The sequence below is a fragment of the Ascochyta rabiei genome, chromosome 5 (assembly GCF_004011695.2).
Source record: "Ascochyta rabiei chromosome 5, complete sequence".
NCBI lineage: Eukaryota > Fungi > Ascomycota > Dothideomycetes > Pleosporales > Didymellaceae > Ascochyta > Ascochyta rabiei.
The window spans coordinates 1767505-1784295 of NC_082409.1; the positions used below are offsets into that span (position 1 = coordinate 1767505).

At 49.1% G+C, this 16791-nt stretch overlaps 4 protein-coding genes across 4 annotated transcripts, besides 8 other annotated features; 2 read left to right on the top strand and 2 right to left on the bottom strand.

Moving 5' to 3' along the window:
- Positions 1–526: 526 nt before the first annotated feature.
- On the top strand, positions 527–2276 carry EKO05_0003750 (uncharacterized protein; the record flags this gene model as incomplete). Its single annotated transcript, XM_038938554.1, has 3 exons — positions 527–636; positions 684–938; positions 986–2276. The coding sequence occupies 3 exons, from the start codon at positions 527–529 to the stop codon at positions 2274–2276; spliced, it is 1656 nt and encodes a 551-aa protein (XP_038800527.1).
- Positions 2277–3010: 734 nt separating this feature from the next.
- Positions 3011–5063, bottom strand: EKO05_0003751 (uncharacterized protein; the record flags this gene model as incomplete). The annotated part of the gene is made up of 2 exons (XM_038938330.2): positions 3011–4892; positions 4951–5063. 2 exons carry the CDS (start codon positions 5061–5063, stop codon positions 3011–3013), a joined length of 1995 nt encoding a protein of 664 aa, XP_038800526.2.
- Positions 5064–5326: 263 nt separating this feature from the next.
- Positions 5327–5360: a tandem repeat.
- Positions 5361–5459: 99 nt separating this feature from the next.
- On the top strand, positions 5460–6306 carry EKO05_0003752 (uncharacterized protein; the record flags this gene model as incomplete). The annotated part of the gene is made up of 2 exons (XM_038938440.1): positions 5460–5776; positions 5844–6306. The coding sequence occupies 2 exons, from the start codon at positions 5460–5462 to the stop codon at positions 6304–6306; spliced, it is 780 nt and encodes a 259-aa protein (XP_038800525.1).
- A 231-nt stretch (positions 6307–6537) lies between these two features.
- Positions 6538–7718, bottom strand: EKO05_0003753 (L-rhamnono-1,4-lactonase; the record flags this gene model as incomplete). Its single annotated transcript, XM_038938269.1, has 2 exons — positions 6538–6929; positions 6989–7718. The coding sequence occupies 2 exons, from the start codon at positions 7716–7718 to the stop codon at positions 6538–6540; spliced, it is 1122 nt and encodes a 373-aa protein (XP_038800524.1).
- Positions 7719–8819: 1101 nt separating this feature from the next.
- Positions 8820–10944: a dispersed repeat.
- Positions 10258–10295: a tandem repeat.
- Positions 10913–12810: a dispersed repeat.
- Positions 11812–12017: a mobile genetic element.
- Positions 11815–12011: a mobile genetic element.
- Positions 12809–13936: a dispersed repeat.
- Positions 13227–13271: a tandem repeat.
- Positions 13937–16791: the final 2855 nt, after the last annotated feature.

Genomic DNA, 16791 nt, shown 5'->3' on the forward strand with positions numbered 1-16791 from the left:
CGCATAGCGGCAAACCCTTCTCCACCAGCGCCAGTTCATAACCGCCTGTAAGGCTCTGTGAGGCTTGACAGCCCCATCACCCTGGAACGGCCTTGCCATTTCTGCCCTGGACAAACTGTCATCTGCCATAAGTTGTCTGATATACATACTCCACCCGCAGCTAGCAGTTTGAGCCTGTCAGTTTCAGCGTGTCGCTCCACCAGGATTCAACGGCTTCTCTCAGATCCTGATCTACGCTCACAGCACAGATCAAGTCTGGGGCTGAACATTCTAATATCCTTGGGACCTGCAGCCTTGGAGCTCTCTCACCTCCATCCCTCCGACACTTTCACAAGCGCCCGGGTCTGGACGCAGACGTTCTTTTCTTCATTTCGTATCTGGCTGGCCGGGTTGAAACTTGACTGGATTACGTTCCTTCAGTTGAGGTTCTGTTCACTTACGTTCTTTAATCGCAGGCTTAATAGCTGAGCACTCGTTTACGACATTGTCTTTTGAGGGATCGACGTACATTAGCACAGTCGTCAAGATGGGAGCTGCATCGGACTCCACTTCGATCTCGCGCTTCTTCAAGCCGAAGAAGTTTGCTTTCCATTTCTTTTTCTGGGGGTTCCACTGGGCGTTGTTTGCGATAGGATGGTAAGATGACCGCTTTTACTGATGTTCGCACGGCTGACACTCGATAGGTGGAAACAAGCTGGAGACGCTCGTCTTGCACCATTGAATGCTCTTCAGTATTCAGTATGGATCTCTCGAGGTGCCGGTCTGGTTTTGAGTGTCGATACAATGGTTATTGTAATGCCCATGTGCCGAAACATCCTCCGTTGGCTGCGGCCAAAGGCTAGATGGCTACCGCTCGACGAGTCGCAATGGTTCCATCGACAAGTCGCCTATGCTATGCTGGTCTTCACGGTGGTCCACACTTCCGCGCATTACGTCAAGTAAGCTGATGAACGATACGCCTCTGTTCGAAACTAATGCTGTACAGCTTTTTCAATGTCGAACGAGTACAGGTGCGACCTCAGATCGCGCTCCAGATTCACTACACTGAAGCAGGTGGAATCACTGGACACATCATGCTCCTGTGCATGCTCTTGATCTACACCACCGCCCACCACAGGATTCGACAGCAGTCGTTCGAGACATTCTGGTACACCCATCATCTATTCATTCCATTCTTGCTGGGTATGTACACACATGCGACAAGCTGTTTCGTTCGAGACACAGTTCCTACCTACTCTCCATTCGACAAGGACAACTTCTGGACTCACTGCATCGGGTACGAGGGTTGGCGATGGGAGCTCGTCGGAGGCGGTCTGTACCTCTTCGATCGTCTTTACCGCGAAATTCGTTGCAGACGACAGACCGAAATCGTCAAAGTCGTCCGCCATCCGTACGATGCCGTTGAGATTCAATTTACCAAGCCCAGCATGAAGTACAAGCCTGGGCAATGGTTGTTTCTCAACTGCCCAGAGGTCAGCTATCACCAGTGGCATCCCTTCACCATCACCTCTTGTCCTCACGACCCCTACATCTCCGTCCACGTCCGTCAAGTTGGAGACTTTACCCGCGCTCTCGCCGATGCCCTCGGCGCCGGTCAATCTCAATCCAAGCTATACGACGAGCTGGATCCCATGGGCATGTACGAAATTGCGCTCCAGCACGGACAGAAAATGCCCGCCCTCCGCATCGACGGCCCCTACGGCGCTCCCGCTGAAGACGTGTTTGAGAATGAAGTGGCCGTTCTCATAGGCACAGGTATTGGTGTCACGCCCTGGGCCTCGATTCTCAAATCGATCTACCACCTGCGCCTGTCGCCGAACCCACCCAAGCGTCTGCGCCGAGTAGAGTTCATCTGGGTCTGCAAGGATACCTCATCATTCGAATGGTTTCAGACCCTGCTCTCATCCCTGGAAGCCCAGAGTCTGGGTGCATCAGACGGCGACCAGTTCTTACGAATTCATACCTACCTGACGCAGAAGATGGACGCCAACACGGCGCAAAACATTGTGCTTAACTCGGTGGGTACGGACAAGGATCCACTCACGGAGTTGAAATCTAGGACCAACTTTGGGCGTCCGGATTTCCCGCGCCTCTTGTGCGGCATGCGCGATGGGCTGCTGGATCGCACGTATATGAATGGGTTGGAGAGCACGCTACGGACGGACGTTGGTGTATACTTTTGCGGGCCGAACGTAGCAGCTAGGGATATCAAGAAGGCATGCAAGGAGGCGACGTGCCAGGAAGTGAACTTCAAGTTTTGGAAGGAACACTTCTAGATGACTAGCGGTGTTGAAACGACACTCCGTAGAGACGTTTTGGTATATGATATCCCATTTCTATTTCTACATCGTGGCCAAGCCCAACCGTTTGGGTTTGCAGACTTCTTTTCGGTGCCGAGGTGTTTTCCAATTTGCCATTCGCCGCCTTTACGATTCTGCGCTCTCGATTGATGTACCACCATGCCGACGGTGCAAAATGCAACTATGCGGAGAATACCAACCGAGCACCCTGCTGCCTTGAAAACCAATACCGCCAGGAGGATGTGGAAAGTATGGAAGTCTCCAACGTGAGTGTGGAAGTCACGACGTTGGGGAGTAGCTAGTCGACGTAAACACACTTGCAGGTGAAGCTGCTGTCTTGCGCCACGTGGGGGCCGACTATGTACTGGATTTGGTTGTTTCATGAAACATGGTTCCAAAAGAAGCAGGGGGTCAGGTAGCGTAAGCGCTGATGAGAGCGCACGATCACACAGCAAGGACATGCGGTATTCAAGGCACGTTTGCGATAGCTGTCCATTGTAGCACTTCCACCATTCATCCTCAAAGTCGTATCAGTACTGCCGCTGAGAGCTATTGTCTCGAGCTTGGCGGCCTCGAGATCGATCTTCGAATCTGTGCAGTGTCGGCGCCTGTGGCGGCTGTGCTAGAGAACCACGGACAAGCAGGAATGCCATGGAAGAGCGCACTCAGCGACTATCATATTCCTGGCTAAGCAATAGAAAAGACAAGCGCTAGGCATACCCTAGCAAGACCACAAACGTCGCCTTGCCCTGCCCCGTGCTCTTGACGTGTCCCAGATACGCAGCAAGTTCTTCGTCATCGCTGACCTCAACCACGACTTCTCGCTCGCCCTGATCTTGCCTGTACACTACCAGGCCTTCCACCTTCAGCACCACTGTACCGGGGTGTTCACGCATGACCAAGTTGCTGATCTCGTTGACAGAATGCGTGTGCAGTATAGAGAGCCAGACTGTCTTCGAAGGGAAGGGTGTTGTAGACAAGTGGTGCAGGCGGAAGTAAATGGGCATGGGCTGAGAATGCTGGGATGTAGCCGCCGGATAATAGTTCTGGCTGTAGTGGTTTGGAGGTGCATGTTGAGTATTCGACATGAGTGACTGGATGCTCGGCGGATGATCATGTTGTGGTTGATAGTGTGGCTCGGGCTGGTGGTATGCAAGGCCTGGGAGTATGGCAGCATCGCTCGCAGCTAGTAGCAGTGAAGGATCGATTTGTAGATCGCTTGAAGGAGACAAAGCCGGAAGACTGGGGTAGGTGGTTTGTGTCGAAGCATTGTATTCCACACCAGCACTCTGTCGGCGCCTCTCTGGTTGGAGCGCAACGACAGGCGGAGCCGGTCCAGGTCCAGGGCCCTGATGGATCTGCTTTCTCTTCGAAGGGTCTCTAGCTAGCTTCTCTTGTTGCTGCCTTTTCATGACATCCCTGGCCAGCACTTCAACAGCTTTCAATTTCCGCGCATATCCAGGATCAGCTTCGCCTTGCACGAAAGCTCTCGTAAGGTGTTCAGATTCGTTGACCCATGCTGTCTTGAGCTGTGCCCACTGTTCTTCTCCGGCTTCGTGCTTGTTTGCAAAATGAACATCTTTCAGCTTCCTGATGTAGGCGGCTCTGACATAACGTGTTTGCTCAGGATTCAGACCAAGAGCATTCTTCGCATCAGCGAGTGTCATCCTATTTTCCATGGTACGCAGCCGTTTTGTGACGTCCATACACACAACATCGATCGATAAAGCTCTCTGCCCCTTCGGCCGAAAAAGCGCATCGTGGTTTAGCATCACCTCAGGCTCTTGCTGGAACACAGCAGTCAAGTGTGCATCCTCTTGTATGAGCTGCTGCACTAATTGTGCCCACTTCTCAGGACCTGCAACCGTCTTCTTCACCACACCCTCAGTCTCGCAAATCTCCTGGAATCGCTCACGAAGCCTGCGATACATTTCGTTGTCCAGGCCAAGATATGCCTTCGCTTCGTCGATGGTGGTTTCAGAAGGAAACCGCGGTGGCTCGCCAGGGGTATCTGCTGGCAGACCTGCCCAGCCCCGTGTCCGTCGTCGCCGTTTTCGAGTCCGCCATTTTTCATCACTCTCTCGCTGGAGATGCTCTTGTCGTAGCTGTCTTCGCAAGACTTCTTCGGTGTCGAGCAGGGAGGGGTCGAGCTCGGGCTGGGTCGGTTGTGTGTCTTCGGCAGGCTCGCCGCTGACCGTTATACAAGTTTCGGCCTCCTCCTCTGAGCTTTCCTCACTCTCGGAGCTCTCGGCTAGTATAGCGTTTCCGAGTTGATTGATCAGACCTCTGCCAGGCAAAGCTTTTGGCTTCTTTTGCTTAGTCTTTTTCTGTACGCTGACCTCGGTGCTCTGCTTCCTTTTTGGTCTAGGTACACTCTCTCTGAGTAGTAGTTTTAGCCTCAACCGTAGTCTGATCAGCTCGCGGTCGTTGATCTGGAAGCCCTCGTTCTGGAGGGTATCAACCATATCCTTCTGGGTGTAGTTCTGCTCCCATAGCTGCTGCAGGCGGGCGACTAGGACGGCGTTCTTGTGTGCGGGGTTTTGCTTGCTGGGGAAGTCCCATCGTTTGAACTGTGTTTGAAATGCGCGTTTACTGAGATGACGCAGTCAGCTCCACGAGAGGCGGCAGTTGTACGGTGATCCATAAGTACCTTGGAGTGAAGCCTCTTGCTTCCCAGTATGAGATGACCTCATCCAGACTTTTTTTTTCCTCGACGTACAATTGATAGCACTCTGCCTCTTTGTCATCCCAGTGGTACACCATGACGACACAACCCCCGAGGCACTCGAGGCGTTGGCAAAACTGCGCAAGTGGTTTGTCGAGCGTTGTTGCGTGAATTGGTGAGACGCCCGCCATAGTAGTGCCAAGAGGACCTCGACCTCGACCTCGGTCCAAGGGTCAATGATGCCCCGGTTTCTGCTCCCCACAGCGGTCATGCTTCCAGTTGTACAATCGCGCCTACCGAACTCTGCTCCGCACTGGGGCAGCATATATTGTCATGGCGCTTTTGCAACTTAGTCTTCTCCCTCGTCTTTTCTCTGTTGTGTCTTGCTCTTGTCTGTTCCCGATCCTGTGAGCTTATCGTACACCCCACTATCTTCTCACCGAGTACCCCACGTCCAAATACTTCACTGTTGCCTTTTGCAATTTATCGAAGACATGACGCAGCTTCTTGCGGGCAAGTCTATGGCCATCACAGGCGGTGTCACCGGTATTGGACGTGCTATTGTCCTGGGCTACCTCTCACACGGCGCCAATGTGGCTGTCAACCATCTGGGCGATCCAAGGTCCTCTGAGCAGTATCAGTCGCTGGTGAAAGAGGCTTCAAAAGACGGAGACCGGTTGATCGAAATTCCCGGTGACGTTGGCGACCCAGAGACCGGCAAGAAGCTTGTAGCTGCAGTTGTGGAAAAATGGGGTCGTCTGGATGTCTTCGTTAGCAATGCAGGGATTTGCGAATTCAAGGAATTCCTGGAGTACGTCTTTCCATCAAATACCCCTTCCACTATGTGTAGGGCTATATGCTGATCTCGGCGTTTGCAGCATCTCACCAGAGCTTTGGAGCAAGACTGTAAATACCAACCTTACAGGTGCATTCAACACCATTCAAGCTGCCGCAAAACAGCTCTCCACACAATCCCCACCCGGTGGGTCGATCATCGGCATATCCTCTATCTCTGCTCTTGTTGGTGGCGCACAGCAAGGTCACTACACTCCCACAAAGGCCGGTGTACTGTCTCTCATACAGTCATCTGCATGCGCCCTTGGAAAATACAACATTAGGTGCAATGCGCTCCTGCCTGGCACAATAAAGACACAATTGAACGAGAAGGATCTCGAGGATGAGGAGAAGAGGAAGTACATGGAGGGCAGGATACCTCTCGGCAGAACTGGCGTGCCACATGATCTGGCTGGGCCAGCAGTGTTCTTGGGCAGTGATATGAGCAGCTACATTACTGGCGCCCAGTTGCTGGTCGATGGAGGACTGTTTGTAAACCTGCAGTAAGCGGTCTGTTGGGACTGTGATGTCCTCTATATCAAAGATACAAACGCGCAAATTGAGCTTCAAGTCTCTGAACAGAGGCATCCCTTCGGCTGGCAAAGTGACAGAACGTTCAGCTTAGCCATATCATGAACGACACACCACATGGTTCCCAAATTTATGCAGGGTTCTTCCGGCTCGACCTTTGGTCTCATGGCATACATTCGCGCATCTACAACATCCACGTTCTCGCAACTAAACGCCGTACGCTCTGCTTCCCGCCCCCCACCAGACCGAGTCTCTGCTCTCTCCCCCGACCTTTGCTTCTTCCAGCAACCGTTCCACACTCTCCACCCACACACCCCAGTTTGCTTCCTCTCCCGCCGGGCCCCCGACGTTGCACACTGGCCAGTCAGACCCGAACATGACTCTTTCAGGGAATGCCTCAAACACCTTGGGCACGATTGAGCTTAGAGAATGGACCAGGTCAGCAGCAGTCGATGGGGTGGCGCTATCGAACTCGTTGAAAGCCCCAGACAGCTTCATGAAGACGTTCTGATCAGGCCCAAGGGCTGCCAGAGCAGCCTGCCACTCTTTGGTGGGCTCTGTTTGCGAGTCGGAAGCAAGGGCGTGTTTGCACAAGTGATCTGTAAAATAGCATTAGACTTCCCATCCCGCAACTCGGCAAAAACGATGGACGGCTTACTTAGAACGAAACGCACAGGCTTCGTCTCCGCTCCGCTCTCGGCCTCTTGTTCCCTCACCCTCCGGATCATCTCACCCACAGCCCCCAGCGGCTCCGGTCCATCACGGTGGATGTCGACGCCGACATCAAACGCCCACCCCTTTCCTTGCCTCCCTTTGCCCAAACCGGCAATGTTCTTTACCCAGTCGTCACTGCCAACGAGCTTCGTCACTTCTCCCTTCTCCTTCCCCTGCAGCAGATACCTAAACCCCGCGATTCTCCCCCACAGTTTCTCGCCCGCGACGCTCTCGGCAATCGCGAGATAGGACTGGAGGAGCGAGGGCGCGAGGTGGAACGGCGCCCACACGACGGCTCCTTTCATCTTGTCGCCATCCCCGCGCTCGAACCCATCGCCCTCGTGAGGCGACTCCTCCACAATACGTCTCAGAAACCTCAGCTCGTCAAGCGGGGCCTTGGCCCACTTCTCCAACGCTCTCTTGGTTTGATCTTCACTTGCTTCCGGGCTGATGTCAGGTGTTCGCGAGGGGAGGTAGCGGTCCGTCTCTACGTAAACGAAGCCGGAGAGGGAGGGACCGGCTGGAGCGGCGCTGACGACAGCTTTGTAGTCTGAGATTCCGTGGCGCCTGGCGAGGAAGTGAGCAGGGTCTGTCATCCAGCCATGGTCTGTAGAGGCGGTGGAAGTTGAGGGCCAGAGGTGGATGTGCGAGTCTAGAATGCGCGAGGGTGGCATTGCGGTGGAGCTGAAGGGGAAAGGTCTCAGAGGTGACTGTTTTTTCTTTGGATCTACGGATGTCTGTTTTCGTCAACAGGGTGTTTGTTTTGGCGACGCCAAAATAGCAGGGCTTTACGAAGAGCTCAGCGGTGCTCGTCATGCGGGGAGCTGAGCTGTCTCGGATTGCGGGGTAAAAGGGCCCGACGTGTGCTCGACATTTTCTGTTGCAGTTTTGTACATAATTGTTCGTGAATCGGCTCTTGCGCGGTGCAAACGACACAAGCCCATCCAGAAGATTTCAGTCGGTTCCGTATGATTCACGAGGTGCATAGTTCTACGATTGATGAAAGGGATAGCAAGCAACCTATCTCCTCCAGGTTGGATTGTCTTCTGTCCAACAACAACACGAGAGCAGCTGATTTTGATCCGAATTCGTTGATATGAGCTTGGGTTCGGTGGTTACACTCTCTTGGGATGTTCTTCGAGGTATAGAGATGCACTCTGCATGCGTAGGTGACGGTAGCGTTGAAGATGTGGTGAAGTCAACTTCAACGAGAACCACATGCAATTGTCAAGACGATAGTTGTCTCCCTCTCTCACGTACTTTGATTGGGCGACCAATTCGAGGCGGCCCTGTCTAGGCTCAACGTCACAGTCAGGGTCTGGCCTCCCGCGAAGGTTCATCTGCAGATGCCAAACTCAATGTTCAAACCCAATCTGCAGAGCTAGCAAGCGTCCTGATGGGGGAGCTCCCATACCCCGGGCCTGGGCTTGGCCTGCATGTCGAAGGGTCCGAGATAGGATGAACCGCGGAGGAAAACAGGCCGAGGTGGGAGTCGCGATAGTTGCTCAACAAAAGTAGCATCACGTGTTAGCGACATGGGTGTTGAGTCCGCGTCTAACAAAGCTTCTCGTGAGGTGGATACCGGGGACTGAAATATCGGCAAGATACAGTCGAGGGAAGTCTCTGCAAACTGTTGTGGGACGCTGGGGCCGTCAGATCGTGTCAGCCACATTTCATACATGTCGGCCGCCTGTAGCCCACCTCGTCTCTCATACCACACAGGGAATATCCATCGTGAAGTGCCCATGGCGGGAGAATCGTCTTTGTTAGCTTGCAATGGAGGGGTTTAGATGATCGGTTTTTCCGTGACAGATAGCTGTTTCCGTCGATAAGTCAGCAGGGTGGCGTAAGACTAGTCAGGGGGCCCTACTAGACAGTCTGTTCTAAGTTAGATAAGACAAAAACAACGCTACCCTCTTAGCGTGCAAATACAAGTTTACAACAAACTTAGGGTAAACTTGTAGGGTAAACTAGATTTTTTGCTGTAAGCTAATTAGTTACTAGAGTTAAAAGATAGGTAACCTACTAGGTTCACAAACCTATAGCTAACAGCTTAACCCTAGCACCCTTACGTGGGTGGCTGAGCAGGCTTCTAAAATTAAGGCCTCCGCCGCGGAAGTAGCTGTTGTTAACCCCTAGTTGCTATTACTAGTAACACTGTCTTATCTGCCTATATTGTTGTTAATAGCTGTTAACTATAACGTCTTATTAGCCTTAACTCCTGTCTGCCTTACTGTTAAATAAGTCCTTAAAGCTAAGTGTTACGTTGCAGCAGTATTGTTAAACCAGCTGCGTAGAAGTAGCAGTGTGCCACCTAATAATAGTAGACCTAAAGATAGTTAAGGTAGGACTTAACCTAAGTATATAAGTTTACTAGAGAAGTAAGTGCTTATAGAGATAGCTATAACGTCTTATACACAGAAGTTGCACCTATAGAGTAAGAGTAACTTCTATTAATTTATCTAGAGGATGTTTATAAAGGATAATTGCAATATATTAGAGATAGTAATAACAGAGTTTTTTAACACTGCAATAGGTAACTAAGATGCTGAGATTAAAGCAGATAACATGTCTGGCAAAGAGATAAGACACAGCAGCTACTAGGAGCACCTTAACGTCCTAAGAGAGCAGTTAGCTTATGTTGTTGCTAAGGCAAAGTTAAACGTTAGCAAGCGTAAAAAGAGAAAGACGCTACAGCAGACTACTAAGCAGAAGGCTAAGGTAGGGTTAGTAAAGACTTACTCTAATAAACTAAGCAAGGCTATTAACGTAGAGGATAGCAGCAACAATAGTTAGACTAACTAAGACACTAAGCGCTTACAGTTAGTTACTTATAGTAGCGCTTCTTAGTTAAATTATAGCTTATTAACGCTAAATAGTGCTAGGAAGAAGTTTAAGCAGTAAGCTAAGGCGTCTGCTAAAGCTGTTAGCAAGTCTATTAAAAACTTAGCCTAAGCAACTAAAGCTGGTGCCTCTAAGATAGCTGCTGCTGTAGCTACCTTAGGTAGGGGAGCTAACCTCTAGAGCTTTGTTAAACAGAGTTAAACTAAGACTAAGATGCGCCTTAAGGCGCTAGAGGAGAATATTAATAAGTAGTTAAAGCAGCAGAGTTAGACAATACAGCAGATAAACACTAGTATTGCTAATATTATAGTGTTGTTATAGCAGTTAAGGCAGGGTTATTAAGGCGTGTAGGTAGCTGTAAGGGAGTTTTAATACTTTTACAAATACTATTACTACTCTATTACTAACTTTAAGCTGCTGCACAGGCTTTATGCCAATTTAGCAACGCTTTACCTAATTAGGAAGGTAGTAAGAGATTGCGGCGCCTAGGTTTCGCTGCCCTACACTAAGCCTTACTTTTTTAGGGTAATTGTAGAGATTCTGCTGCCTAGATTCTTTAGTGTTTTAGTAGGCCAGCTATACAAAATACTAACAATTTTACTACCTATTAACTTTTTAGTTACTATACACACAAATTTAATAGTTATTACTTACGCGCAGTAAGCAACGTAGAGTTTTCTACTAATCTTATTAATAATGTTATTTTTTACTGTTATAAACGTAACTATACAGCTAGGCACAGCTACCTAAAACTATTAATCCCTAGCGTTACTGTTTAACTTAAATCTTCTACTTAAATATTCCTTTAACAACAGCGTAGCTATATTAAAGGCCTAAGAGATCTAATTCCTACCTCTTATATAAGTCTAGTAGTTCTACAGAAATGTAAAGACTAGTATATACAACCTAACTAGTAACAGGCCTGTTACTATTAAGGTACATAGTTGTAGCAATTTAAAGCTTCTCTTTACGCCACTAAAGCCTTACTTAACTACAATCTACTTAGTTAACAACCACTAATTAATCTTCTTCTACTTTAGTGTTAAATACTTACTAACGTACCCCACGGACGAGCCGGTCACCAGACGAGTCGGTCACTTTTGCCAAGCCCCTACCAAACTACCCTTCATATACTAATACCTTCTTAACAACACTATTCAGACGCGTTAAAAGAAGCTCAGATACAGCTTGCGCTTCAGGCTCTTAAACAAGACGCAACACTCTCTTAGTAACGCGCTGCAGCTATCTACAGAGTCTCTTAAACAACACTAAGCAACTAACACGTAGGATAACCTTTACGCGCTAATTCTATAGCTAACTTATAGAAGCTAGACAATAATAAGAAAAAGGTAATTATTAAATATGTTCTTAAGCTAGACGCGTAAGGGTTTTCCCCTTAGCTCTTAGATATGGCTACTATAGCTAATTCTTTGCGCGCTAAGCGTAATCTAGGTCCTATTAGCGCAAACTAGCCTAGTACGTTTGTTAAGCAGCACCTAGAGCTTATAGTTAAGTTTAATTGCAAGTACAACTATAAGAGAGCCCTCTGTAAGGATCCTAAGGTTCTACAGAGCTAGTTTAGCCTAGTAGCTAATACTAAAGCTAAGTATAGCATCTAGGATAAAGACACGTACAACTTTAACAAGACAGGCTTTATAATAGGCTAGATCTCCCTAGGAGCAGTTGTTACAGCTTCAGAACGACAAGGTCGGCCAAAGGCTGTCTAACCAGGCAACCAGGAGTGGGCTACGGCTATAGTAGGCATCAATGCCAAAGGATAGGCTATTCCTGCCTTCCTTATCTTTAAGGCCCACCACCACCTCTCTGCCTGGTACAAAGAAGAGGATCTGCCTTAAGACTGGGTTATTAGAGTCTCTAATAACGGCTGGACTACCAACAAGCTTGGTCTAGACTAGATAAGCCACTTTGACAGGCATACAAAGGAGCGTACTATTAGCACCTACTATTTGCTTATTATTAATAGTTATAAGAGCTACAACTCTCTTAAATTCCAGCAGTACTGTAAGGATAGCAAGATAATTGCTCTTTGCTTACCTCTCTACTTATCACACCTTACACAGCCTCTTAATGTGGCTTATTTTACTGCTTTAAAGAAGGCGTATAGGCGCTAAGCTAAAATACTTATATATAACCAGATTAACTATATTATAAAGACAGAGTTCCTACTATACTTTATACGCGCCTACAACGCTGCAATTACTTCTAGGAATATCTAGGGAGGGTTCTGAGGCGCTGGACTGGTCCTGTTTGACCTATAACGGGTTATAAGCAGCCTTAATATAAAGCTGCGCACGCTATTACCACCACTACCTGTTAACAACAAGCTCTGGCAGTTGCAAACCCTAAGCAACACCCTTAAACTAGGGTTGCAATTAACGCTTATAAAGACAAGGATTCAGAGGTATATAGATAGCTTGCCTACCTCTATAGTTAAAGCGTTTAAGAAGGTCTTAAAGGGGGCAGCTATAATTGCGCACAAGCTAGTGTTAGCACAACAGGAGATTGCTAAGCTTTAAGCTGCTAATAAGGCAGCTATACAACAAAAATTACACAAAAGAAAGTAGGTTAAGAAAGAAGGTACTCTAGTAGTTAAAGAGGGCTAGCAATTAACAGCCCTAAAAGAGTTTAGGGCGCGTTGTGATAGTAAGAAGGCAAAGAAGCAGGTGCGCGCTAAAGTGGGTGAGCCTTCCTAAAGGCGCTGTGGACGGTGTAGTGAGACTGGATATAACGCGCGAACGTGTAAGAAAGAGGTAGAAGTAGTTTCTAAATAATATTACAGACTGTACTGCAGTTTATAGTGTTAATTCAGGTTGTTTTAGGTTATAATGGGGTGGAGTTTGGTGGGGGCTTGGCAAAAGTGACCGACTCGTCCGGTGACCGGCTCGTCTGTGGGGTACGTTATTAACATCCTTATAAGGTCCTAGCACATAATCTTAGCTTCTAAAAGCTGCGTCTCTATAGACGTATCAGTACTTACTATCCAGCAACTAGCTTAACAGCTCCCTAAGTTAGTAACTAAAGTCTAAGACTATACACACAGTTACGTCCCTACTAGAGGATAGAACGCCTAAGAAGTAGCTGCTAAAGAGACTGTTAGGTAAGACAATTGCTATATAATTAAGTAAGTATTACTTCTTATAACCTAAGTAGTACAGTTGCTAATTGTTAAATATAGGTTAGTAGACTCTAATCTTAGTCCTGTTAACAAAGCTAAAGATAAGGTCTTTAGCGGCTTCTAGCAACCCCCCTACAGCTTTGCAGCAAGCCTCTATTATTAGCTACTTTAACATCTTTGTATTAAGCTCTATCTACAAGCCCTATATATCCTATAAGTACTCTAAAACGCTATTCTATACTATACTTAGCCACGTACAGCTGTAGCTAAAAGTAGGAATAAGATAACTAAAGGTAAGTAGGTAAGCAGCACGCTAACAGAACACTAACAAGGCTTCCTCTAGTAAACTAACAGATGTGTTATAGAATCTTGTTCTCTTATCCTAACTATATTTAGTAGGCAGGTTAAGACTCTAAGCTAGCTCCTGTATCTCTGCTTTTATAAACTAAGTAAAGAAGCAGAATGTCTTATTATTAATCCTACCTTATTCCTTAGGTAGCTATATATCTAGTATTAATTTGTATATAGTGTAGCGCTTTAAAGGTCTCTATAGCTACTTTAGTTACGTACTAGGATCTAACTTAGCTAGCAGGGCAGCAGCTGCTATAGCAACTGCAATTACGTTATTAGAGGTAGTACAGAGATACCAGCTTATAAATTAGATAACACAGAAGCAGGTTTTATAGTCTATATTTAGTAAGTAACTGCTAATAAACAATAGACAGTACAGCCTTTACTAACGCAAATATTTCAGATTACAGTTTTTATCTAAACTCCTCTTCTGCAGCGTGCAGTTTCCGTCTTATCCGAAGTCCCTCTAGCACCAGTCAGGGGTGAGCGTTACGCCAAACTACCCCTGGATAGTTTCCGGCGTATAGTAACGACTCGAATATTTTCATCTAAACCCCTCCAATGGCCGCCCATATTGGGGTGATGTAGAACGCACGTACCAGTGACAGGCGTTATGACTAACGTCTCTCCACCTCCTCCATCCTGCGCTATCTGTTGCGAGATCCACCATGTTTGCCTATCATGAATAACACCATCAGGACGAGTACGAGATGGTGTTTGCCTAGACAACGCCATGCAGGACGCCCGAGTACCGTGGGGCAAGCTGGCAAGTGTGCAAATTGTCTGGCTCAAGACAGCACAAGAGATGATCGAGACGAATGGACGGAATAGCACGATTGGCATCTGCTTGGCGCTCAAACCAAAAGGATGGTGGGGTAACCGTGGTTGCGCAGTTGTGCAAGGAAGTTGCACCTGAGGGTGGAGCAAACAGGAAAAGACCCTTGACAAAGCTACAGCCACTTCAAGCGCTTCGAGCATCCACGAGCTGCATGTCATTTTAGTGCGCTGTGTGGCTTTCAGTGTGGAGTACAGCTTCGAGCTACAGCTCGCCCGGTGTTCCTCGCCGAGGTTCGGTGATGCCGCCAATGCTTGAAGAGTGTTAGCATTCGTCCTCCAGCGGGTCGTCAAAGACGTCAACCATGTGAGCAAAAGAGGGTGCACAATTCGTGCTGTGTGCTTGTGCATTTCTGCTCGTTCGCTCGTCTGCAGCCGCACACCATTGGCGTAGTGGGGTGGCGTTGAATTCCTGGTGTGTGTCGCGCGCCAAGTGGATTTCAAGGTCCCCAAATGATGGATTTGTGTTGTTTTGATTAGGCGACCCATCACTCGGATGTTGTCGGACACCGGTGGTTTTCTCATCCCACAATCACTATGTTCAGTCAGGATACATTGTCACGGTACCTTTACATCCGGCCTGGCATAGGGAAGACGGTATCTGTCGTCAACAGCGATCTCACGCACCTGGTTGGAGCTGGCGTAGCGTGACCTCCACTGCACTCCCACACCTTCCCAAATAGTGGAGTTGTGCCGTGGCGAGGTGTTGCACAAAGACCACGTTACAAAGAGTCTCAAGCACGTGCATCTTCACTTTTCACGTACTATCTGGAGCTGCATGTTCCGAGTCTGTCTGCGACGAGCAGTCGTCATTTGTCCTTTCGCCTCCAGGGTCCTGACTCAGGTCGACAAACAGCTCGTGCTGAGCGCTCAGATCCCGGGTCGCACAGTCAGCCGGCACGGAACGCTACCGAAGGGTGCACCCGAGGTGAACGGTCAGTGGTTTGACAGACAACCTGTCACCCAGCTCTGTTGCTGGAAGACAGGTAGAGCCCACCGACCCATTCGTGTACTATGAACACGATGAGACAGTCGCCTTCCCTATCCGTCATTCGCTTGGCCACCTTGTTGCTAACAGATCTCAAGTCGGCAACTTGTGCAGCTTAAGCTCGAGCTCGAGCTCGAGCCCCAGGTGTCTCTTAGATCCACAGATCGCCCTGCAAATGCGCTTGGCATTCGGGCTTCGCCAGGTCGACGCCGCAGCCTTGCATCAGCTGAAAGCAACGTGATTATGGGATGATAATAAAGCGAGATAAGCAAGCACCTGCGAGGGGAAAGGGCTGCTGGGAATTGTGGAGTGCAGACGTTAAGACTTGCTCGCAGTAATCATCCCGACGGCACCGCGGGAATTGTGAACGTCGGCTGGATGGTGATCAACGAGATTCGACTGGATAATAACGTCGCATTGTAGGACAAGGGATTGGTTTTCTCCGTCAATCACTGCAGCAGTTTTGCCGGGAAAGATAGATTCTGCAACCTCATATCTGATGCGCCATGCGATATCGCCCGTCCAAGGAAAATTCAAAGGCAATTCTGAACGGTGTAGATTAGCGGCAGCATGCTTGCGCGTCGAGCGAGGTGTAAAGAAAACATCGCAATATTTCGGACCCAGCTGTATGGCATCCATTCACGACGCTCGCAGGCAAGGCAATAGAAGAAGAGTAACAATAAGACTCTTCTTGAAAGGCAAGCTCCAAACACTCTTGAACGGCCCACAACTACTTGTGGAGATCGCGGGTCCTCTGCAACAGGCGGGGATTCTCGCATGTTGCTCGCGGTCCTGTTGTTCGATGGGGAACAATGCCAGCCGTATCATCGTGACAATTGCAGTGCAGACCGTATTGCGACTGGGCGTGGCGCACTGGTTGCATGTACACGAGCGCTTGTGGTGAGCTTGATCGACCAGGAACCAACAGGACATTCGCGTCAGGGACCCGGGCCAGAGTGCTGCATACTGCCGCAACGCTGTCATACGCTGGAAGTAGGTTGTGCATTACAGCTCTACCTGCTACGCCTGCTGCGAGTGTTGCTTGCACAGTGACAAGCAGCTACATGGGCCTGCCCCGAGGCGTATGACGAGACGTGCAGGATCAGGACTGGCGTTGCACCGCGTTCGGCGCTGGTCTGGCGCACGAGCTCGCGCACAAGCTGGCGCACGAGCTCTGAACTGTTCATGGCTGACCCTGCGGGAGCGGGAATGACGGGCATAAAGTTTGGACAAAAGGGTCTCCTTCCTCTTGCTGACGCGCTATCGAGAGCCAGAGCTTGTCAGTGCAATTCAGGGTCAGCAATTCCAGGTGGTTGTGACTTTGGGTCAGGACATTGTGGACGACGGCTGCAACGCATCACGATGGTGGATGGGACGGCGACGCAAGAGTGCATGACAAGTCCGACGCCGCCCGGTCCCTTCTCAAACCCTAAGTGGATGGACCCGCAGGATGCAGGCCCGCTTGACTGAACTTGTGTTGGTGGGCGCGCTCTTGGTAGGCAGGCATTCTATGATGAAACCTCAACCTGTCAGTGCCATTGGAATCATCAGGGTGTGTGGTGTAGGGTGCAAGGCACTAGGCAGCTGTTGGTTG